General features: G+C 39.1%; 1 protein-coding gene across 3 annotated transcripts in view; it reads left to right on the plus strand.

Moving 5' to 3' along the window:
* The window catches only part of COL9A1 (collagen type IX alpha 1 chain), a 61,764-nt gene that overhangs the window by 13,641 nt on the left and 23,899 nt on the right, over positions 1–24,224 (plus strand). Inside the window, exons 6-28 of one of the 3 annotated variants that reach the window (XM_071445250.1) lie at positions 689–766; positions 1,407–1,427; positions 2,434–2,508; positions 3,074–3,109; positions 3,219–3,281; positions 5,191–5,244; positions 5,844–5,879; positions 11,049–11,072; positions 11,388–11,441; positions 13,005–13,058; positions 14,650–14,682; positions 14,777–14,833; positions 15,548–15,601; positions 16,802–16,855; positions 19,049–19,102; positions 20,472–20,525; positions 21,193–21,246; positions 21,429–21,482; positions 21,591–21,644; positions 21,858–21,911; positions 23,020–23,064; positions 23,883–23,936; positions 24,031–24,084. In XM_071445250.1, the coding sequence (XP_071301351.1) occupies positions 689–766; positions 1,407–1,427; positions 2,434–2,508; positions 3,074–3,109; positions 3,219–3,281; positions 5,191–5,244; positions 5,844–5,879; positions 11,049–11,072; positions 11,388–11,441; positions 13,005–13,058; positions 14,650–14,682; positions 14,777–14,833; positions 15,548–15,601; positions 16,802–16,855; positions 19,049–19,102; positions 20,472–20,525; positions 21,193–21,246; positions 21,429–21,482; positions 21,591–21,644; positions 21,858–21,911; positions 23,020–23,064; positions 23,883–23,936; positions 24,031–24,084 (1,170 nt within the window). Of the gene's footprint in view, positions 1–688; positions 767–1,406; positions 1,428–2,433; positions 2,509–3,073; positions 3,110–3,218; positions 3,282–5,190; positions 5,245–5,843; positions 5,880–11,048; positions 11,073–11,387; positions 11,442–13,004; positions 13,059–14,649; positions 14,683–14,776; positions 14,834–15,547; positions 15,602–16,801; positions 16,861–19,048; positions 19,103–20,471; positions 20,526–21,192; positions 21,247–21,428; positions 21,483–21,590; positions 21,645–21,857; positions 21,912–23,019; positions 23,065–23,882; positions 23,937–24,030; positions 24,085–24,224 lie in introns of those variants that run through there. The other 2 variants (XM_071445259.1, XR_011681968.1) reach the window with 2 other exon arrangements.

Below are 24,224 nucleotides of genomic sequence, written 5' to 3' on the forward strand. Positions count from 1 at the left end.
ATGGGAAGCCAGTCACATCTTTTACTACATTGCCACCAGAAGAGTTTTATTTTAAATTTTTTTTAAGTTAGAGAGGTTTCCTATCAGCTTTTGTTTTATATAGCCTAAAGGCAGACATAGTTAGCTCTCTTCTTTTCATAGCTGGTACAGAGCTGTGTTTTGGATTTAGTGTGAGGATACTGTTTACAACTTACTCCTGTTTGGGCTCTTGCTATTCTATGGCTGCCTTGTAGTATTAAATTAGTATTAGTTCTTTTATATGTATATTATGGCACTCAATTGGCTATTATTAGGATGGTTTAAAAATGAGAAGTGGATAAAGGAGGGAAAGAATTGGCTCACAAATGATGGTGTCAGTTAACAGGTAAAAGAAACAAGGGTATTCCTTCTGTTGTGTTCCAGTCTCAGCACTCTGGAAACCGTGATGGCTGCAAACAAACAGAACAGTAGAGATGTGATAAAGAGGATTTCAGCAGTGGCAGCACCTCGGCCGGTTTACGTCCCCTCTTTAAAATATCTCCGCAGTTAGGGGTGGGGAATGCAGGGCAAAGCCCTGCTCCACCTGTAGCTATTGACATGAAATACCTAGCGTTTAATCCTCTGCCTAGCGTGCCAGTATTCCACCTCTTACACGCTCGGTCAGCGTGATCCCTGACCCGAATTAACATGATCTTTTCTCCTTTGCCAGTTCGAGATCCAGTGGATGGTGATCCACTGCGACCCCCTGCGACCCCAGCGCGAAGGCTGCGGCGAGCTGCCGGCTCGGGTGAGACACCTGTGCTGTCCTGTCCTGTCCTGTCCCGTCCCGCCCTGCCCGCCGCTGCAGCCCACGGGAGTCTCATTATCTCTCCCCTCTCCTGGCCACCGATGCTCTTTTTTACCATACCTGCCCGCTATTCGGTGCTTTTAGCAATCCAACGCCCCAGAGCAGCAGCCGCTGCCTCATTTTAACCCTTCAGTGACTCGCTGTCTGCCTCTCCTCTGGCGGCTGTTCGGCTGGTCCCTGCGGCCGCTGTGCCTGCCCTCAGGGGCTGTCGCGGCCGCCCCCGGCTCCGCGCTGAGCCTGGCGGCGGGAGGCCCAGGGGCACCGCGGAGTCGGTGTCCGACACGGCAGCCGCAGGGCAAAGGGTTAAGGCGCTGCTGGCGCTCCGTCCTCGCCTGCCCGGCCGCCAGCCCTCCTCCAATCCCCGCCACCCTGCCCCGGGCCGGGCCGCAGCCGGGAGGGGCTCCGGCCGCGCTCACCTTGCCCGCCCGCCCCGGCAGCCGCAGGCTGCTCCCTCCATCCATGGCCCGGCGCCTCCTGCCCCTGGGGCTCTTCCTGCAGGCGCTTTGCCTCGGTCTGGCTCAAGTAAGTTTGTTCTGACTTTGACTCTGCTTTGTTGTTTTTTATTTTTCCTCCCTCGCAGGTGACCCAGACGGGAATCGAGGTAAGTGCGAGGGAGCGGACGGAGCTCGGGGTGCCGGCGCAGAGGGAGGGACCGAAGGCTGCTCTGCCGACCCCCGAAGGTGTTTGTGCCGTGTCCCCCCAGCAGCTGCGGGTGACACGGCCGAGGCAGGCTGACCGCAGGGCGGTGGCACCGCCTGTGCCCTATCTGGCGAGCACAGGGCAGGTGGCACCGGCGGGGCTGAGCTCCACATGCAACTGCCGCTGGACAGAATATTTCTGGGAACTCTGGTGTGTGGAGGAAATGTGTCCAGAGCAGCAGCGCTGTGGGGACGAAGGGTCCAGGCTCAGGGCCCGGAGCAGCCTCCTGCTCACAGAGCCCCGTTGTAGGGCCGCGGGCAGAACTCACTGCAGGGAGAACAGAGCCCCCCATTATAGGCACGGAGATCTGGAACTGCCTGTCCCTGAGTTTCCACAGGCTGGCGGCGCCTGCTGCCTCCCCCCGGGAGCCCGGCGCTTTGAGAAAGTGCCTCTGTAGATGTTAATGTGATCCCGAGGAACCAGGGGAAACCGCTGAGCCTGTCAGTGAAGCAGGGGTGATTTAAATTTTCGTTGCTAGTATGAGCTCTTAGGAAAACTGTCTCCTTTGTGTTGAAAGAAAGAGTAATTAGTGTGGTGCATTTCGGTGTTCGAACTGCAAAGATCACTTTTATTTCTGCCACGCTGTCATTGCCAGGGGACATTCAGATCCTGTTGGATGAGGAGTGGAGCCCACCTGGCCCTGGCAGCACTGTGGGCACAGGAGAGTGGCTGGGCCCAGGGAGGGGAGTTTAACACCTTCCCCAGTCCTTTGGTGAGGGCAGTGTTGCCAGTCCTCATTGTAACAGTCAAAATAGGATACAGGGCCTGTGATATACATGGGGTGAGGATGCAGGTCCTTGTCACAGCTGTGACCTCCTGACTAACCCATAGCCTCTAGCTGTGTTCCCCCTAGAAAGGCTCCATGGCTTGACAGGCTCTAATTGCTCCTTTTTTTTACTCCTTGTCAGAGAGGCCCCCCTGGTCCACCAGGCCCCCCAGGTCCACCAGGGCCACCAGGAGTTCCCGGTATTGATGGCATTGATGTAAGTGCTTCCCATGCCCTGCCTAGGAAATAGGAAATGCTCTGAGCTGTATCTGCATTGTCTGTCAGCCTTTGATCTTCAGGAGTTTGAATTTGGCTGCAAATACATGAAGGAATTGATGGGTCTCATGCTCTGTACTGGGCTGGAGTGAGTGGAGGAAGCAGATTTTCAGATTATCTTTGGTATAGAAAACTCAGGATTATTTATTTTGTGTAATCAGCATCATATGCTGTGATTATCTGCCATTAATGGGGTGTAAGGGTTTTATAAATCTAATCTCAGAAGGGATTACATAGTGATGCCCACTCATACTAAATTCTGATAAGGATTTGTGGCATTATTCCTGATAGGAACTACTACATGTGTTCCCTTCATTCCTGTCAGAAGTTTCTCTGATGATTTCTGTTAGTCTGCAATAGAAATGATATGGATTTAATATTTATTTTCTACAATAAGAGTCAGTTCAGGATTTTTTTCTGGTAATCTGTAAATCAGTGATTTTCATGAAAAACCATAAAAGGTTATTGCAGTTCTGACTAATACCTTCCTTTTCATATCTTGGTAGGGGGAGAGAGGCCCAAAGGGCCCCCCTGGTCCACCGGTAAGTGATTGCAGCTATTTTTCATTTGCTTCTGTGAGAGAAGAAATTCTGAGTTTTGTTTCTGCTTCTCTCTGTGAAACGTGTTTAACTGTCCATTTAACTCCTGAAGGGTCCAGATGGGGATGCAGGCAAACCAGGATCCCCTGGGTTGCCAGGAGAGCCAGGAGCTGATGTGAGTACATTTGATTTTCTAGAATTTCCGTGTTTGTTTGTTTGCATTCTTCAAGACTAAATAAATAAAGCACGGGGGCTGTCAGTGCTGCCACCTGCCCTGGAGAGGGCACTGGGCAGTGATCTCAGAGATGGCTCAACTCAGCTTGACTTGTGCTGTGGCCTCTGGAAGCCACCTCTGGTCGAAGGGCAGAGCAGCAAGGGCATGAGGAAAGTCTGCTGATGCATCTTCCTATCCTGTGGAAAATAATAGAGAAGATTGAAGTTTCAACATCATGTAGTGTTGATGGCCTGTTAGGTCATACCTCTTGAATGAATTTGTGGCTATAAAAATGCCTTCAAACATTTTTTGGAAGCTTCATATTTCTCTCTCTTGAGAGAACTGTTAAAAAGCACTTCTTGTTATGAAGCAAGATTTTTGCATTAGAACTTAGATGTTATGCCAGGAGGGAGGCAAGCTTATGTTTAATTTACAAAAACTTTTAAAACTTTAAAAATTTAAAATACCATAAATAAAGATTATATACCATAAACCAGTGTGTTAGAGGGTATTGCAAATTATATAAATGAAAAAGCCTAGTATCTATTTAAGATTGCAGTGCTGTTAAATGTTAATATTTAATTTGCTTTTGGGAAGAGAATTAGTGGACATGGAGCTGGAAGACTCTTTAACTAAACTGTTCAAATTTCATACCTGTAAGAGGAAATGGGCTTTGTGAGTGAAATCTAATACCACTTCACATCTTCTTGAAAAAATACAGGCCCACAACCCATTTGTACATGTCAAAACCCTATAAGCAGATGCTTTAAAAGGCATTGCCTCTTACAATTTTCACTTAAGGCATAGTTTTATTTTCCTTGCCAAAATTAATGGGAACACAGTCACATGAAACAGAATGCACTAAACTCAGCTCAGCTTTTGGTATCTGTTCACACTTGTATATTCCCTCATATTAGTGGATGAGTAAAAATTTAATACCAGAGTACAGTCTTGAAATATTGAACCTTTTTTTTTCACTTGAAGAAAAAAGAGACCTTACTGTACTTCCACTGTCTATTCAACCTTTAATTGGTGTTTTAGATTTATAATATCTTCTGTGTTAATTGGTGAGGCAGTTTTGACTTTTTAAATTTCATTTTATTTCAAAAATTATTTCAGTGTCAGCTTTAATAGACTGTAAAAAGGTACTGTACAGTAATTTCTTGTAATGATCATGTAAGCTTTCAAAATCAAATTGTTGGAAGAATTGTGTGAACACTGAATTGCTGGAAGTGCACCAAAAAAAGTGGAAGTGTACCAAAAAAATAAAAGTAATAGATAAATATACAAGAAAAGCTCTCCTGGATATCAGGAAATTTCTAAGCCATATAAGCTGACTATAAAATTGGAAACAAAAGGAAAAATAAGAACTCCAAATGAATTCCTTGTTATAGTGTCATGGTTAGTTTTTAATTTTAGCCAAATAGACAAATTCAAAGGGTAAATTTAAATTCAGCCTGACAGCTTTCTGGGGTTTTGTTTTGTGTTGTTGTTGTCAATGAAACTTTTATTTGAAACACACAACATTGACAGTTTTTGCTTTTAATCTTAGCTGTGAAATAAAGTCATCAATCTCCCATTAAGAGGAAATAAGACCATGTAAGATGACATGCTTTATTTAATTGTGATTTAACTGAGTAATTCTTGAAGATACAGATCACAGGCACTGATGTTTGTCACTAGAAGCTAGCTAGCACTTTAAACTTGTGCAGTTCTATCTGTACACGTAAATAAATATTTGGATTGCAAGGCTCCTGCAGTTACTAATTTCATTTAATAGCTTCATTTTTCTGTGTTGTATAATGTTTTCTGTTGTGATTAAGAAAAACACATAACCCTTGCATTAACATTGTATAACTTACTTCCAAAGGGATTCACAGGACCCGATGGCTCACGTGGAGCCCCAGGACCAAAAGGACAGAAGGTAGGAACAAAATTATGCATGAAATGATGGATTTTTTTAAAAGCAGCATTTTTGTTTTTCTCTCTGTGACTTATAAGATGCCTTTCTTACAATCCTAACATACCTACAGAATGCACATGTACTGGGCCCTTTCCACACAGCACAAAGAAGGTTCCATTGCCACAGCCAGCAGTAAGGAATGCTGGCTGGCATTTCATTGTTGACATTAAGCTTGAGCATCTTCAGTAAAGTTGAGGCCCTTTCCATCTTGTATTACAATTGTGCCATTGTAATATGCAGTGGGAACCAGCACAGTGAAACCTGACTTCATCATCAGTTAAACAAATGAAATATAAATCAGAAGTCAGAGTAAGAAGCATGCTTGAGTTTTGGGGGGTGGGGGAATAAAAGGCCAGAGGCTGTATCTTTTTAATACTGAGAAAGTCTTTCCCTTCCATCAAATCCTACTGAAACCAGCATATCACTAATGAAATTAATAATACTTGCAGACTTTGTCTGCTAAATGATACCCTTCAAAAGGCGAGAGAACATTTTCCTGTATATTGCTTAAAAAACTTGATGCTAATGCCTTTTAAAAACTCATTTTTGTTCTTTTATAGGGGGAGCCAGGACTGCCAGGTGCTCGTGGACTTCCAGTAAGTAATGCATTTAGTATACAAAGAGGATATTGCATCTTAAGTATTATTATGAAGGCTTCTTACCATTAAATGTAGTGAAGAAAAGCCCAAAACTATTTCTGAGGTTTCAAAAAACTCAGAATTTACAAAAGTAGTACTTTAAGGAACAGTTTTGTCTTTATATCTAAGTGTGCAAATATTACTGAAAGGTTATATTTGGTTTGAATGCTGTAGAAAAGAAAGGAGCATGTGCGACGTATTCCCAAGTTTTGGACGTTTACCATTTTTTTCCATCTCTTTGTGAACATGCTGTGGAGACAAGAGAGCCCATGTTTCATTTGCATATGGGATTCTACAGCTATTCCTGTTTTCAACTTCTTGCCATGTGTTTAAATGGCATCACTGAAGTGTAAATTCTGTGAGACTCCTTGTACTGTTTTGCAGTTCTGCATGAAAACAGCCAAAATATGAGAAAGGACATGCAAAGAGTACTGTTCCAGTTAGCATGCAGATGGATCTGACATCCGTTTTTAGGGGCTGAAAATAATTGTAAGTTTTAGGAATTTTGCTGGTAGAAAAAGTGAATGATGGTTGGCATGTAGGAATTTAGCTTAGGAAAAACCTCAAGGAAGATGAGTAAATAACAAGATGGCTAGAATAAATTATAATAAGACAGCATATAATTAAAAGTTAATTAAAAATTAGATTAAATTTGGAGAAATTATTTAAATTAAATAGAAGAGGTATGGTATTCTAGTATAACACTCCTTGTGTATTTGTATTTTTGACCTTTTCCTATTAACTTCCATTAGATTTATATTTAACAATTATTTTGATAGTTGTCCAGAGAGAAAATTATAAAGTTATTCTTGAAGATGTGACATTACAGACCTGTTCAAACTCGAGGTGAATCACTTTGTGGACACTTTATTTTTCATGAATGCTCATTCTTACCTGAAAATTTGGAAAACAGTTAATATAATGGCTGGCTGGTCTGCAGGCTCAATATATGAGCTGAATTTAGTCACAGAAAATGGCAGAACTGAGGTAGGTTCTAGGTAGACTGAAACCCCTAGATTTTTCTGTTAGAGAGGGTTTTTTGTTTTCTTTGTTTTTGTTTTGTTTTGTTGGGGTTTTTTTATGTCAACTAGATGGGGAAGTAAATTCTGGGTTGTAGGCAATGTATATTACTAGATACAATCTAGCTGAAAAGAAAAGGTAGTTAAACTCTGTCAGGCGTGTTTGATCAGATCATATGGGAAAAAATGATCAGAGGGATGGACTACCTATCCTATGAGGAAAGGCTGAGAAAATTGTGATTGTTCAGCCTAGAAAATACATGGTTTGAGGCTGACCTAATTGCAGCCCTCCAGTACCTGAAGGGACCCTACCAGGGAGCTGGAGAGGGACTTTTTACAAGGGCATGTGGTAGCAGGACAAGGGGGAAATGGCTTCAAGCTGAAAGAGAGTAGGTTTAGATTAGATATTACGAAGAAATTCTTTGCTGTGGGGGTGGTGAGGCACTGGAACAGGTTGCCCAGAGAAGATTTGGTTGCCCATCCTTGGAAGTGTTTAAGGCCAAAGTGTATGGGGCTCTGAGCACCCTGGTCTAATGGAAGGTGTCCCTACTCATGGCAGTTTCAGCGAGGTGATCTTTAATCTCCCTTCCAAACCAAGCCATTCTGTGCTTCTATGATAGGAAAAAATGGGGCAATAAAACTGATTTACTGAAATACTTGGTTGAAGTACTGTGGCATTTTAGCCTGTCAACCAAAAGAAAAACTGAGTTGGGGGAAACATATGTGGTTTTAGCTCACCCTTTGCAGAATAATGCAAGAATAAGTAATTTTAAACCCTCCAGAATAAGTGGATGCATAAAACATGTACAAAGAGGGTTAATCTCAATTCGGAGGTTGAGACGTTAATTTGGGAAAGCAGGAAACTGGTCCAACTTGTCAAGGTAGAATGCTGATTCTTTTCAGAGCAGCAGGACTTTTGTCACCATGTTTTGAAACTGTAAAAGCAATAAATCTGATAAGATTTTGGAGCATTGTTCAAAGCTGAGTGATTTTGTTTGCCCTGAGACTTTCAATCCTAAGGTGATAACGCTTCAGTGAACCTCAGTAGGGAATGCCTTCGGAGTTGTTCTGCCTCTGCTTAATAAGCAACTGAGGCTTGTATTTTCAGGTGAATCCACAGGAATATTTATAATGAGGAAAGGAGAATCACAATTTATTTAAAAAAGAGAAAAGATGGATGTACTTAGTCAACTCATGTAATTTCCCTCGTACTTATTAAGATTTATCCTTAGACCTCACATGTTAGGAAGAAGCCTAGTGATTGATTTTGTAGCTCCATGGATGTTAACCCATACATGCTGAGTCCATATAGAGAGATTAATATTCAAAATAAATCTCCTAGGGAAGCCTGTATAAATGCAGTTTTCCCTCTGGTGAATGGCTGTATGTTACTGAAGAAGTCATGCAGCTACTGGAAGATTCTCAAAATGGCCAGCACTGGTCATCTGACCTTTAGTGAGATTGTACCTACTAACAAAATCCACAAAAATAAAAAAACAAACCAGCAACAACAACAATCCCCACAACCCTGTTACCTAAACAAACAAAAGACCCCCCTATAGGACCCCAACAGAACCCACCTACTGTAAAAACAAAACAGAAAAAAAACCCCAACAAACCCAAGTAGAAATGGTAGTGCCAGAGTGCAATAATTCTAATTTTCAGATTCAGAGACATTTGGAGAAGCTCTTTCTACAAATGTGAAGTAATGGGGCTGTTTAACCTTTGCACTTCTTTGGTTTGATCCATGAAACCTCATTTACCAGAAACACAGTGAGCACAATTATGAATCTGCATACTGCCTACATGATTAATGGAATGCTTAGGTGTAATTATGCACTGCTTTGAATACTGTCAGTGGCTTTTTTGCAAGTGAGTAGTCCCTAGATAGTAATCCAAAGACTTCATTTTTCACAGAAACTCTTAAGTTGTTAAAATGCTCAGTACAAACAGAAAATCAGATGCCTTGGGTACAACACTAATTAGTTTTAAATTATTATCATTGTTTTTCATGCTCCTCTAGTGATATTTATCAGCCAAGTTAGGACTTCTGGGTATCTTCAAGAATGAATATTAAGGACATAAAGTTTTATCATTTGCTTCTCTGCTTCTATCACCTCTTCTTCCCCAGAATGTATCCTGGCAATCTTCAGTTATCATCCCCATATTTTACATTTTTTCCTGCTTCATAATTTTGTTTTAATATATTCTCTTTGTCTCATCTCTTTGGTGGATAATCTTTTAAATGACAAGGTTACAAAGTTCTTAGAATTCTGTGATTAATTCAAGTAATTTTTTTATTCAAGTAATTTAAATATGCTGTTGTCTCTGACCTGTCCTGGTAGATGGAGCTGGGGCTGCTACATTAGATATATGTATTGCACTCTTCAGTCCATTCTCTCTTTTAATTCTTTTCTATGAGCTGATATTTGATGTGGCATATGGGGAGGACTGTGTGTATTTAGTGACAGAGAATTTGAAAATATTTTAAGGTCTGCTAAAACACAGTGTCCAGCACAGGGTGCACTTGGAAACACTGGGCTCTTTGTGGTGGATAGCAGGGGTTCTTACCAGGTTACAGGCTAGGTGCCTCTGAGGCAGGGGATTGCAGACTCTGGGTTGCTGGCCAGGGCTGTGCACTCCATGTGCTCCATGGGTCACATGGGCACCTCCACAGCACACAGCAAGCCCCTGGAAATGCCAGGCTGCAGTTCCAGGCTGTGTGGAGAGGCTTTCCCTTTAGGAAACAGACAGAGGAAGGAACATGGGCAGCTGGTTGGGACAGGAGCTGCTGAGCTGCTGTGTTTCTGTCCTTACTGATGATTGCCCTGGAGCTGCTCTCAGCTTTGTCACTTGGTCTGCTTGTAGGGAGTTCATGGCTGGAAGGGTGGAGTAGCTGTGTGGGGAGGCATTGTTTGCTAGGGGAGAGTCCCTGCTTTTTGCTAGGAAGGTGAGGAGATGCAGTGGAGTGGTCAGAGGAGGAGAGAGCCTTCTCCTGGGCCACTGTGTGGGCTGGTCACAGTAGCTGTAGCTGCTTCTTTTGGTATCATTGACCTTCCCTGCCTCTGTTAGGGGGTGTGTTAGGAAGGGGTACTTCAATGAGACCTGCAAGCAGGTGGTTTCCTTCTTTCAGAGGCAGGGGATATTATAATATTGAATATGTGATGCAGTGAAAGTTTGATTTGTACAGTCGAATATAGATATATATAATATGATGAATTGTAGCAAGGAAGTGTGAAGTAATAGCAAAGGCATTATGTAGGTTATGCAATCTTAATTTCTGCTGTGTATTAAATGGTTAAAATGGAATGATTCTGATGAATGCTTGAATGAATTTTCCCTGTGTTATACTGACTTTTCTAAACAGGATTACAAATACAACCCTGGATTTACATTCAGCCCAGTTGCCTTATTACATCAAATCTCCTGAATATTTAAGTATATTTGGGAATTTGCATTTTAGTGTTTCATATATATCACCAACACTGTTCTCCATAAAATTTTCCATTTTCTTTAGTAATGCAAGACCAAGGGATCTGTTTTCTTAGAGGGAGTATATCATCCAAATAGGCAGAAACACAATTATATCTTGGGCATTTCTCGTTAAAATGATTCAGAACAACACTGATGGAAAATATAAACAGGAGAAGTTTGGTGTTCTTTCTCATAACCAAAAACCATAAGTTTAATGGATTTAGGCCTCAGGGAAGCATGTGGGGAAAAAAGTTCACTTTTATTATAAATTCAAATGTACCTTTAGAAGGAAATTATTATAGCATAGATATATTTATCATGGTACCTTATAATTAGCTAAACACAAAGCCTTTACTGTCTTCATTCCCTTGGGGAAGTATATATGTTTATAAATATGTGTAATGGTACTGCAAGGCAAGTTAACCACTAATTTAATATTCTCTGCTGATACCTACTACCTAATAATAAAATTGATTTTTAACAGTAGTTAAACAAGTTTTCAAAACAATTTTGCAGAATCAAATGGGGGCTTTTTTACACCTTTTTAATCTGAAAGACTGTATTCTTGGAAAAGAGCTTTACTAAGTTTGGAATCCTCCCCATATTTCTGATCTCTCTTTTCCATATTTCACAGGGCAAGGGGCTTCTTGGGCCACCTGTAAGTATCAATTTTACAATCCATAAATATACTGTTCAATGAATCTGTTTGAATATTTAATAAGGCTATTATAGTGTAATTAAAAGTAATTCAGTGAAAAAAGAGATGGGTTTAATCCTGATGTTCTATGTCTATTATGTATGTTTTCTTCTGCTACCCCTGAAGTGTTGTGTAGGTCTGTGGTATATGGGGCAAGAATATTGGTGTCTGAAGGCATGGTTTGTTGTTTGTGAGAATTACATGTTCTCAGTCCTTGGGTGTTGGTTACATTGGTGTTATATGGTATAGAAATACTATTTACCTTGGTTGTTGCAGGGTCCAGCTGGTGCAGCAGGACTTCCTGGGGAAGTAGGTCTTGCTGGTCCACCTGTAAGTACTGCTGTGTTTGCTGACAATGCAGGTTTATTCAATTAATAGAAGGTACTTAAAGAAAAAATGGGCCATCTAAATAGTATTTGGGCTATCACAGCACTTCGAAATGTTTTTTTTTTTCTCTGCAGTGATCAGTGGTAGAAGAAGGATTATGTTTGAAGCTCATCAGAAATAAGAACAACATGTAGCACAAAGTCAGGGCCACCTGTCAGATTAGAATTAAATGTTTCACAACGTCCCATGCTCTACTTCTCTTATTCAAGGAAAGCTGAAATAAAAAAGCAAACTTGACAGAAATACAGGAAATGTAAACCTTAACTACTCAAACTACGGATTTTCATTTGCACACCAGTGCACATGGCAATTCAGTGTTTCTTCTCTGTCTCACTTTAAGTGTGGCTCCATCTATTGACCTTACTGCTGAACTGTGCACTCAGTTTCACTAAACTCCTGTTTTGACATCACACTTTACTGAAATGGAAGCTGAAACCAATTGGTACTTTTCTACTTGAAATCTGAAATAGCATTAAAATTTTATTTAATAAAACCTACTTTTAAATGCAATTATAGAAATGAATTTAAAAAAGAATAATAAAAACTGCAAAATTGCTTCAGAAGATGATCCATCTAGCTCACTGTCTTGTCTGTAGGAAGGGCAAGAATGGATACCAAGGGAAGTGTACAGGCTATTTATAAAATGGCATTTTTCTGTCATACTGTCACACATTCTGTCAGTCACTTGGTAGTTCAGAGACTGCCTGAATCAGAAATTGCATCTGTGATGCCTTTTCAAAAGCTGCATGTGAGCCTATTCTCCATTAATGCAGTCAGCATCTGAATCCATTTATATCCCAAGCCTCCATAACACATTGTAATGATGAATCCCATGATATAATTATGCATTGCATGGAAAATTTGGCTCTATAGTTCTCATGTTTTGAGATTTAATAACTTTTCTTTATTAATCTTGTTTATTGCATTTATGACTTAGTGAAATGTAAAAAGTAATATTGAAATGACAATATTAAGTTAAAAGATGGTCTCTGCTCAATTATTAGATCTATTTTAATTAAAAACCTTCAAAAAATAATTTGCAGAGGTTCCACATTGTCTTTACTTATGAGAGCACTCAGCATCAAAATTTCACAAACGGGAAAAAATTCTAACTCAGGAATTTCCTCTTATGCTCTGAAAAAGTGGATTTTCTCCTCTCTCTCCTTTTGCCAGTTACTATAATTCTTTTTGTTCATAACTTAATAGCAGTTATAGAGGAGGAGTGCATAGATGGTCCTATGGTCAGGTGTTTCAGATTTCTAAAGCAGGTGAAAATGTTTTGCTTTTCTTGTGACTCCTATTTCACAACATGGCTGCCATTCTACTGAAAAAAATAGTTTTTCCATTCTGTTCTGGGAGTCATGTTGTGAGTTGATGTTTTAACTGCCTACCCAGTCTGTCCTTCTGTAGCCACCTAATTTCACTCTGTTGTTGTGCTCTCTGATTTTGTGACTACTGTTTGTCATTATTACTATCAATCAACTAAAATATTTTACCCTTTTTAAGGGAGATCCAGGAAAAAGAGGGCCACCAGGGCTACCAGGACCTCCAGGTCCGCCTGTAAGTGAATATGTTTAATATGTGCTTACATCTGAATTTTGTGTTGTTGCTGCTTGAACAAATCTTCTCCCCAAGTTCTACAGGTGAATACTGACTTTAGGATATCAGAAAGATTTTGATCTTCCACTTAGAAAGCAAGTTTCCCGTTTTTATTGTTAAAAAAAGGCAGTTAGAAATGCAAATTTTGTAACTTCTGTCAGGATGCCTTCCTATTTCTGTAAACTGCAAATTCACGGGTTTTAAATTCCCCTGTGAATCATAATACTCTAAATGTAGTCTTTGTTGGGCCTCACTGGTATTACCTCAGCAGAGGCAGGCTTTTCTCTGTTAGGAGAAGAAAAAAGTGTTTGGCTTGTGAGACAGAAATACATGCTTCCAGGTGGGTTGAGTTCTAATATCTTTCTTGCAATCAGATCTGCTTCTTGCAAGGAATAAAAGAAAGGTTTACAGCAGTGCTTTGCCTCTCCAGGGGAGCAGCTATCTTTTTTTAACCTCTGGGGAGGAGGGATGTGTGTAATGCCTTTATCTTGTGGCAATTTACCTGCCCAGAGAAATAAAATGGAGAGTTTGGCAGACACATCTCAGCCTGGGGTCTGGGAAATGCAAACCACTGGGAAAGGTGTTGTGCTGATGTCTTTTTAAAAGCTGTACTATTCCTCTGCTGGGAACGTCCTCCCCCCACTCTTTAGGGACAGACCCTAAATACAAATGCTTTACTTATGCCATGTTTCTTGTTTTAATGCAAGTTGCCAGAGAATTGGAGGCAGCATTTCAAAAAATGTGAATGGTAAATTGGAAAAGAGTAGTCAGTGGTGTATAGTGCTTCTATTCCTTAAAGTTTTGTCTGTTTTAGGTTTCTGGAGTGCCACAGTCCCACTCCAGTTGATAACATTACCACCCAAATAACTCTTGGCTTTTTAAAAATCCTTGTGCATAAAAGACCATTCTTTAAGGAGCTTATTCCTTAAACTCTCCTGTGCTTTTCTCTGAAACAGTGTGCTCCCTCCCACAGAGCTTCAGAGAATCCAGCAGCTGCTGTGAAATAATCTTTCTCCCTGTTGTGCCTCATAAACCTCCTGTTAGCTTCCATCAAGTATTTGATTTAATATGAGAAAAGGCCTTCCCCCCACTGAGTCCACCTCATTGCACACCGATGTCTAGTTTATTGCAACTGTCATCTACCAATACTTTTGGGAAAATTGTTTTCCCTGTAAAAATAATTTCTCTGTAAAGATCTGAATCTTTTGGTGAATGGCACTAAGTTATTCTTATTGTAGAAATTGCCTTGGTTTCTGTAGGAAACTAATGGGGTTTGGACATATTTGTTCTATATTTAACAGAAGGTATATTTGATGTAGTTTAAAAAGCAAAATAAATATTTTGGAGTTTTTTTAAAAGCTGTTCTAAGATAAAGGATGGAACCTGCAGTCCTATAATAAGGTTAAGGTACTTTTCGTGTGAGAGATCCTTTGGTTGATTGTATTTCTGATTCCATGTTTAGGTAGTAGTTTTCTCTAATCACTGTGTTGCCTAATGACTCATGTCTGGTTATTTCTGTATTACTGACTTTGATAAATTTAATTTAATTTAGGGAACGATTGGCCTGCAAGATGGTGACCTGTTGGTAAGATTATTGTCCATGTTTTTATTTCTTTTTAAGTAATCTCAGACAATCTTATTCAGCCTATGTGGTAATAACTATGTGAATGCTTTTCCAGTGTCCCAGTGCTTGTCCTCCTGGCCGTCCAGGACATGCTGGCTTAATGGGTATGAAGGTAAGAGAGCTCGTTTGTTCCAGCATTCCTTCCAGAGGTGCTGTCTCAAGGCACTAGGGAGGGTAATTACTGACTTGAAAAAGGACATTTCCCTGCTAATTTCAAAAAAGATTGCATCACTGTGGTTGCTTATGGTTATTAACTCTTGACTGCCAAAACAACCTCTTCTTGTTGAAATCTCTTGCTACTTCTCTAACCTTCACTGTAAAATTTATGTGTGGTCCTGAGAGGATTAAAGTATGTGAAGGACTGCTTCATTCACGTCCTGGATAATTTGTGGTCTGACTCCAGAAACTCTAAATATTTCCCTAAATCCTTGATCTTTTTGACTTCTTTTTTGCTTCCTGGGAGACCTGTAACATACTGAATTGAAATTAACATGTTTTGTGTCTCATTTTAGCTAAGATTTTTTTAAAATATATTCTTTGCTGGTTTCCAGAAATACTGTTGGCCTCAGGAAATTTTTATGGGATAACATAAGAAGTAATACCAACCTGCCTAGAAATGCAGCCTTGTTAGATCCAGAAGCAGAGATTTTGAGCATGGTACTTAATATGTAGTGTTTCCTAGACAGGTGAGGAAGGAGTAGTGAATGGGGGTTGAGAGGGAAAAGCAAGACAGCTCTCAGCAGTCTATGTCTGCTTGGGAAAACTGTATTTTAATTTTGAATAGTCTCTATTTATTAATTTATTTTGGTTTTTGTGTTTATTTTAGGGGCAAAAAGGTTCAAAAGGAGAGTCTGGTGAACCAGGAAAACAAGGTTATAAGGTAAAGTAAAAAAAGAGGAAAAAACTGCTGTTGTTTTTAGCAAACTTATAGTAGTTTAGCCTCACCTTCAAAAACTGTATTATATTCTGTTATAAGTATTAATTGTTTTAACAGAATGCATGAAGTGATACTACATATCATAGTGCTCCAGAATAGCCAAAGGCACTTCTCTATTCTTTATTCACCTGTACTATCTATTTATTATGATGCACAAGTCATACTCCTCTTGCTTTTGATTTTGATTGTTCAATTTAATTATTATAGAACTTATAGGGAAAATTAAAGCTAAGTTTATTAATTGAAAAACTTTCAAACATTTAAATGCAGGATAATTCCCTTTATTTACCAAGTTAGCTGCAGCACAGATAAGTACTTAAGAATGAGAGGGAAAAATACGTTTGAGAGGGAAAGGACAAAATGTAAGCTCATAAAGAGAGGCCAAATCTGATTCATCTTGAAAACTGAAATGTTAATCTCTCAAGGTGTTTAATTTGAATTAACCTTTTTATATAACCTCTTTAATATTGAAATATTTACAAGAAATTTTCAGATTTGTACTGCCTTGGTCCATGCTTCAATGTTGCAGGGAAAACCATTAGAGAAAACTTTTTCCACTTTTAGTCTGGAAGAACAAGAATTCATAGAATCCTAGAATATTAAGAGGTTGGAATAGACCTTAAAGATCATCTAGTCCCAACCCCTCTGCAATGTGCAGGGACAGCTCCCACTAGAGCAGGTTTCTCAAGGCCTTACCCAGCCTGGCCTTGAGCACTGCCAGGGTTGGGGCATCCACAACCCCCCTGGGCAACCTGTTCCAGTGTCTCACTACCCTCACAGTAAAAAATTTCTTCCTACTATATAACCTAAATTTCCCCTCTTACACTTTGTACCCTTTACTCCTTGTCCTGTTACTACAGTTCCTGACAAAATCCTAAAGGCATTAATGCCAAGAAAAATTGAATGACAGATTAAGGGTAAAATCTCATGATTCTTTGTACTGAGGTTTCTTTAAAATTACCCTTTTGACTAATAATTAAATGGAATGTGAACCTGAATGAGTATCTTTCTGAGGAAGTGGTGTGACTTCATTTGGATTTCTTTCAAGTGGGACATGGTGACAGAAAACCTTAATTACATACCATGACAAAGCAATATGCATGGTATGGATTGGCTGCAGATATATTCCTTTTGCTTTCCCAGGGTGAAGAAGGGGACCAAGGACCCAGTGGTGAAGTGGGAGCTCAAGGCCCTCCAGTAAAGTATTTCCTTTTAAAGTCTTACTCATTTTCTTCCTAATGACATATATTTTTTTCTTATTATTGTGAGAAAACAGATATTACAAAACCTCCACACAGCTTTCTCTTTATTCTGCCTCTGTCTATGCATCCAAGTAGCATTATTTAAGTCCTTCCAAAACCTACATTATTGCTTGGCACAAAGCTCCATATAGTTCTATGGAAAGGCTATCTTTAAAAACTATCTCATGTCCTAAATTTTGTATTGTGCTTAGATTGTGAAAATAGTTGCATTTTTTCCCCTTCTTTTTCATAATTTTAATCACTCTGACTTCATTGTGTTTGAAACACAATCAGCTGTGAAATTCAGACTTAGCTAAGATTAGAGGATGAAGTTGCAGCCACTGAAGAACAGGGTTTTTTTTCCCTGACATTTTTTGCCTTTTGCACAGGAAGTATCCTTCAATCATATCTAGTTATTTTCTTGTCCTGAATAACTGTGCTTCATTATGACACTTACCTCTTCAGCTTGTTCCATGTGAGGAGCTTTTAGGGTTACCGTGACTGAAAAGGACAAGGGAACAGAATAAAAGGGTCATTCTAAGGAGAAGAACCAGGCATAACACCTCTAATTTCTATAGTTTATTTTCTGATGGGGTCTCATGCTTTTTTCTTAGGTGTAAATGTATTTATTTAATGCCATTGCTGTCCAGATTTGATGCTATACAGGAACTTACCTTAACACACATGACATCTAAATGCTAAATTACAAAATTCTCTATGAACATAAACATATGACAACATAAACCTCTGGATTATCACTAGAAAAAGGTAAAAAACAGACTAAATAAAGAAAAGGGTCCATTCCTTCTGATGCCTGATCCTGAAAAGGTATCCCTGAAGCCCTGATGCAGACAAAGTACTTGAGTAAGAAGCAGCTTCTGCTGTCTGAATGGCCTGTGGGGGCCAATTCATTTTACTCAGTTTTATTAAAATTTAGGATTCATAATATGCAGAAAGTGATATCAGATAGATAATCCATGTGAAAAAGGACAGACAATGCTTTAGAGGCACAGATTGAGAGTCTGTAGACTCTGCTGTATCTTCTTATATGCTCCTTACATAAATGAATGAAAGAGGTTGAGTATCCAGTCTCCACCACAGCACCTGCAATCCAGCCAATGTATTCCACTGACATGATCTGCGTAAGATAGCCACCCCTGGGAGAGGTATTGTTTTTGATAGAAAGTGTTTTCAAAAAGTATTAGCAAAGTATTGGATACCACAGTGTGCTTACTTCCAACTGTGATCTTAGGAGCAGGAGTAAGCTTGTTCAGCCCCCTTGTGGGGCTGCTGTAGTGCTTGTTGCATTACCATGATTTTCCCCACCTTTTGGGCTGACAAGGCTTCAAATGTTCTGTGCAAGATTCCAGCCAGCTTTGTGAGGAGCAAGTAGAGGCTGCCAATGTAGAATCTGCTTGAGGACTGGGTTTGCCCATGCTGTGGGGAATGGCCTGTAGCTGTTTCAGTAATGCAGCTGCAGGACAAGCATGTTATGGCTGGGGGTTTGGTCTCTGCAGGGAGGAGACATCTCAGGCAGTGTCAGTCTCTTGGGAAGAGGAAGATAGTGAAGCCAAATTTCCCACAAGACTCTTTTGAAGGAAAGTGATGACAGCTGTGATGATGGTTATGATACATCCTGCTGCATTAGGATGTCTACTCAATTTAGCCTCTTAGTGAACGTACAAACTTAGCACTTGTACTCTTGAAAGCCTTGCTCTTTTTTATCTGCCCCTGGGGCTCTGTAAAATCTCCTTCATCTGTCCAATCCCCCACTTAGGACAACTTAGCACTTTTGCAAATTTGGCCATGTTCCTTTCACACAAGCTGCAGGTGAGAATGCTTCAACTCTGAGGTAACCAGGAAGAAAAATTAGTGGTTTTTTTCTGTCCTTGTGGTCTATATGTGGTTTTATAATACAGCCTGATAGTTCTGTTACACTTTTTAAAATTCTAAAATTAGTAAAATATCAAACTACCATATAAGTTAAGAATTCTAATACAGCAATAGTTAGAATTCTCCTTTAATACTAAGAAAATAGTTAAAATAATTGTAAAGAAAGGGTGTAGAACTCTTGAGTCTTCTGTCTGAAAACTAGGACAGTTCTAATGAGAAGAATTAAGCATAATTTGAATATACTTTTCTATTTCAGGGCATTCTAGGTATCAGAGGTATAACTGGTATAATGGGACCTAAAGGTACCAAAGTGAGTATTAACCTTTCTTCCTATAACATTGCCTATATTAAAAAAAAAAGGTACACCTCTGAATGTTTTAAAAGCTTACTTAAGCTTCTTTATCTCGCCTGTATTTTCTTTCTCCTGCCTGCTGTATTTCCACAGCTACTGCACTTCTTGTTAGGAAGAAAGGTAGCTCAGTCCTTCTAATTGATGAAGGACATGTACTCTTTACTCCTTGCCCCCACTCCTTGCATTTATGGCAGTTTTACACGTATGCAAGTTTGTAGTTAGCAAGATAGCAAGTTATTACAATTATAAACTATAGCACATTTTAATTAAAGCTAAAATTTATTAAGTAGTCCCTCTGTGATTTGTTTCTTCCTGAAGCCTTTTACTTCCATCATCATCTGAGTTTTTGTCAGGAGTTTTTATTGAGAGTTTGTTCTTTTTCTCATTCTTTCTTTGACATCTCTGTGTCTTAAATTGCTGCCAGTGGGATTAATATTTATTGGGCTCTTACTTTGCTGGACAATTTTCCTTTTGTTTGTCTAAGTGTTTCTGTATGTTATTTCAAATCTGGGTGCTACATTTCTAGTCTCGTGATCTTGTTAAAGCTGCATAGTAAAAATTTCTGAAAAGAGTAGAACATAGCAATCCTGCCATTGTCTCCTGCTCCAGAAGTCAAATCATGTAAATCTTGTGATCATCTGTCCTCAGAGGCAGCATCAAATTTCTCCCGATTATGAATCTTCTCATGAATGATCCTAACATCTTGGACATGTTTGCTAAGCTATTTCTATCTTATACTTCGCTCTTCTGGCCTTTGTGTGTTCTAATTCTTTGCAGTTATTTGCCTACATGTTCTGTAATGTTTTGTCTACTTTAAGCATTTACTACATCTGTTTGACTAAGGAGTTCCATGTTCTCTCTAAATCTTTTTTAAAACAATTTTTTTCTCCTCATTTACCTTTATTTACAGGGTATTGATTGCATTGTTTCCTTGAAACATATGTGATAAAAATAGCAGCAGTGCACTTGATGATTTCTCTGCATAATTTGACATTATTCTATTATGTGGTGAAGGATATAGTATTATTAAAGAAGACACAGAGATTTTTGAAGTAACATGTAAAGGTCTGCTTCCTTCCTAGATTTTTAGAGAGTGATTTGAGTGTTGTTTTTTGACTGATATTTTTTAATATTTAAATATATTTGCTTTCATATCTCCATTAAAAAAAAAGGAAAAAAATTGATTGCTTTATTTTTTTAATTGGAGCTATAAAACCCTCTCATCTTGAGAGACTTTGTAGCACAGCAAAGCGGGAGGACACATAAGTTGTTAGTGCTCCAGCAGCTCACTTTAATATCTGTCTTGTGTCATCTATTTGTTTGGTAGGGAGCTCGTGGTCTTGATGGTGATCCTGGTCCCCAAGGTCTTCCTGGTGCACCTGTAAGTAGAATGTGGCATTCTCCAAACACTTCCCAGTTACTGCAGCTTTGCAGCTGTGAATCAAAGAAGCCTCTGATTAATCCAATTCTATTGATTCCCCACAGGTGAATAAATGATATGACAGTGATATCAAGTCAGTAATGTCTTAATGTTCCCAAAGATTTTGAGGTAGATGAACCCATTTTAACTTCTTAGTATGTTATGGTTTCGTCTTCCTGCTGTGCATTAGGGTGGCTTGGAATTTTTCAGGTATCAAACCAGAACAAAACTCATACAGGGTGATTTGGGCAATTTTTTGTTGGAGGTTTTTAGTGTGTGTATTTTATTTGTTTGGGGTACTTGGTTGGTTGGTTGTTTTTTTTCTTAAATTCTTCCTTGCTCTCTGCTTCCATAGCTGGAATTTGTGCTTGTAAGTCTGTGTTAAACAAGTGCAACATACTTTGCTTTGACACTCCTGAATGCTCAGGTGATGATGGCTTGAGCTGTGTTTTTTAAAATATATCTGTCAACTGCAGTTTTAAAAAACTGCATTTTTAAATATAGTGTGACTTCGAGTTGTCTACTTTCACCAAATGTGAATTATATTTGTTGATTTTCTGAGAGTTTTAGCTAAAAAAATCAAGGAACTTTATTCTGATTTTATTTCTAAAATACGTTTTTTTTGTAGGGGGATCAAGGTCAGAGAGGTCCACTAGGAGAGGCAGGTCCGAAGGGAGAAAGGGTGAGCACAGACAAATTTTGACTCTTGTTGACTTGCAAACATTAATTACTTAATAGCATATAAACATTGCATAACTGGTACTCTCCAAATAATGTGTATCTGAATGAGTATGTATTGACATTCTTTTCAGCTGCCATTTCATTGTCTTTAGCTTAATTTTTAAGTAATGTTATTATTCTTAGGGTCCACAAGGTACAAGAGGAATAAATGGCCTCCCTGGGCCTAAAGGAGAACCTGTATGTATATTTAATTTATTTATTTTCTTCATTCAATGCTACTTTGCATATTAGGGCTTGGGCAAAATCTTTTCAATATTACAATAATTTTTTTTTTCTTTTTTCAAGGGTTTACCAGGAGTTGATGGCCGTGAAGGGATCCCTGGCATGCCTGGAGCTAAAGTAAGACACAATTGACATGTTTATGAGCTTTGGTAATGCCCCAGATTTGTTCATTAATTTGTGGCTGCTGCTCATGGCTTTATGCACATTATTAGGGTAATTGAATTAACATTTTTATACTACAGATCGAAAAGTATGTCAACTCTGTATTCCAGAAATAAAATTTTCCATCATGTTTGATTTGCATAAATTACAACTTAAAATGTTTTACAGGGCGAACCAGGAAAAGCTGGAGCTCCAGGTGATACAGGGCTCCAGGGATTGCCAGTAAGTATTGAGTATTTTACCTTTGAAAGGTAGACTCACTTCAGATCATAGAAAGGCTGTGTATTGGTTGATTTGACTCTGATGTTGGAGTAATTCTAGCGAAAATCTAAGCAAAAGGCTCAGGGGACAGTGTGTGTAATGCAAGGGGAAATTCTGCTATGTGTATGCAAGACCTTTGCGCAGCAGTCTAAATCTCCTTAGGATGCCATTGTGGGGAACTTGGCCTCACAATACACTTGTGGCCAGGATGTGACTCTTCTTGTGTTTCTGCTACCTGAGACCCCGTGGATCCTATGGTGTGACCCTATAATTAGGGCTGGTCTCTTAATATTGGCTAGGGCCCAGCTATTCCCAAACTGAGCAGGAAAAGCTGAGCTGCTAGTCTGACATACCTTCCATGAACAATCATCCTTTGATATTCTGCTGGCTCAGAACATCTGGAATGCATCACACTCGTGCTTCTTTCTGTGGGTGGCTTGGAGGTCTCCAGTGTGTTATTCCCTGTGGGGAACTTACAGGGAATCACTGGTGCTTTATGGCTCTTGCAGAAGGTAATCCTTGTGCATTAACTAAGTCTGAAAACTGTACCAGTTGTCAAAAGTTAAATAGAAACCTCATTAAAACACTTTGCTATAGGAGTAGTTGCTGTGAGGAACCGTGATGGAGATGTTTTAAAACAGAACTGGGCATAAATTTGTAATACTAAGTGAACTCTTAATTGTCTAATTGGAAGACAATTTAGTAAAAGCATACTTGCTATAAGCTGTTGCAGAGAAGTGAGGAGTGAATGAAAAATGTCCAAAGGTGTCTGTAAAACTCTGCATCTCCAGTCTCAGCACACTGGGACAAGCATGTATTTCTAGTTTAAGACAGAAAAAGTCACAACTCCTCACCTATCCATGCTACTTTTGCAATTTATGAAGTAAAAAGTGAGGAGTTCTTATCTGTTACTTTGTAAACAGAAAGAATTCAAGCTTGGTCCCTTATTGAATGAGTGTTTTAATATAAAATAAAAGGACTAGAAATACTCAAGCATGAGAAATAATTTTTTAAAACACCATTTCCAATCACCTTAACAACAAATAAATGTAAATCTTTTTTCTTTCAGGGTTTTCCAGGCTCTCCTGGTATGAAAGGCATTCCTGGCCCAAAGGTAAAACATCTTGAGTATTGTCTTTCTTATCTAAAGCACAAATAAAGTGCTAAAGTATCTAAAGTTCTAAAGTATTCCATGAAATTGTACTAACCCTCTCGTGTTAAGAGACAAACCTTAAGCTGAAGGAATTAAATACAGTTTTTATTCAACTTTGGCCTGTACATTTTCATGATTCTTGTGCTACATTATGTGGTTTTCATTATTCTAGGCATTAAGTAATACCTTTAGAAGACCATTTCCTTTTATATTTGTGGAAATCGTTGCTAGAGAAAGATTTTGATGTGCCTACCTCACTGCATCTTGAAAAAAACCATCTTGTAATAAGAATAGTATTTATAGCCACCCTAAGCTGATTCAATCACAGGGGTTGTTATCTCCATTTGGGTAGCAACAAATTGCAGCATCAATTCCAATTTAGTTTAAAAAATTGTTGCAAGATTGAGACCATGGAATGTTTCAGACAATGATGTTTGAGTTTAGCTGCAAGTAATTGAAAAAGAAAACTAGACTGAGACATGATTTTTGTCTGAAATTACATGGAGTGATATTGCCTTCTTTGATTTGAAAGCAGCAATCAAATCTATTAGGGATTTGTCAGCACATAAACAGCAAAGGAACTGAAATCTGACTTTTGAAAAATTAGATAGAAAGTTTAGGTCAAAGTTAAAAGAACACCAAAAATAAGGTGGAAGTTGTAACATTAACACAGGCTGATTGTGTTTACACATTACAGCTTTGCTTACTTTAATTTTTGATTTCAAAATGGAAGTGCAAACCATTGGCTCTGCTAATATTTTTCATCTTCTGCCCAACAGGGTAATAAAGGTCCTCCTGGGGTGCCAGGGTTAATGGGAAATCCTGGTAAACAGGTAATAGCATTAATCTTATGTGAAAGATTTAGAAAAATGTGTAAAAAAATCACTTTTCCAATTTGTTGCATTTCAAATTTGTTCCCCAAAACAGGGTCAGCAGGGCCCAGAGGGAGAAGCAGGTCCAACAGGACCCCGGGGACCACCAGTAAGTATGGAAAAAATTTCTAATTGAACATATGTAAAATTGCAGTGTCTCAAGATAGGTTGCTGAAGCTATAACCACAAGGTAAAATTATTATTTATCTGAAGTTCTAATTTTGAGGTAAATACCAGTTCTGTACCAAG

Source organism: Agelaius tricolor, unplaced genomic scaffold, assembly GCF_023055355.1.
Source record: "Agelaius tricolor isolate 1412-34295 unplaced genomic scaffold, bAgeTri1.0.p SCAF_1, whole genome shotgun sequence".
Lineage (NCBI taxonomy): Eukaryota > Metazoa > Chordata > Aves > Passeriformes > Icteridae > Agelaius > Agelaius tricolor.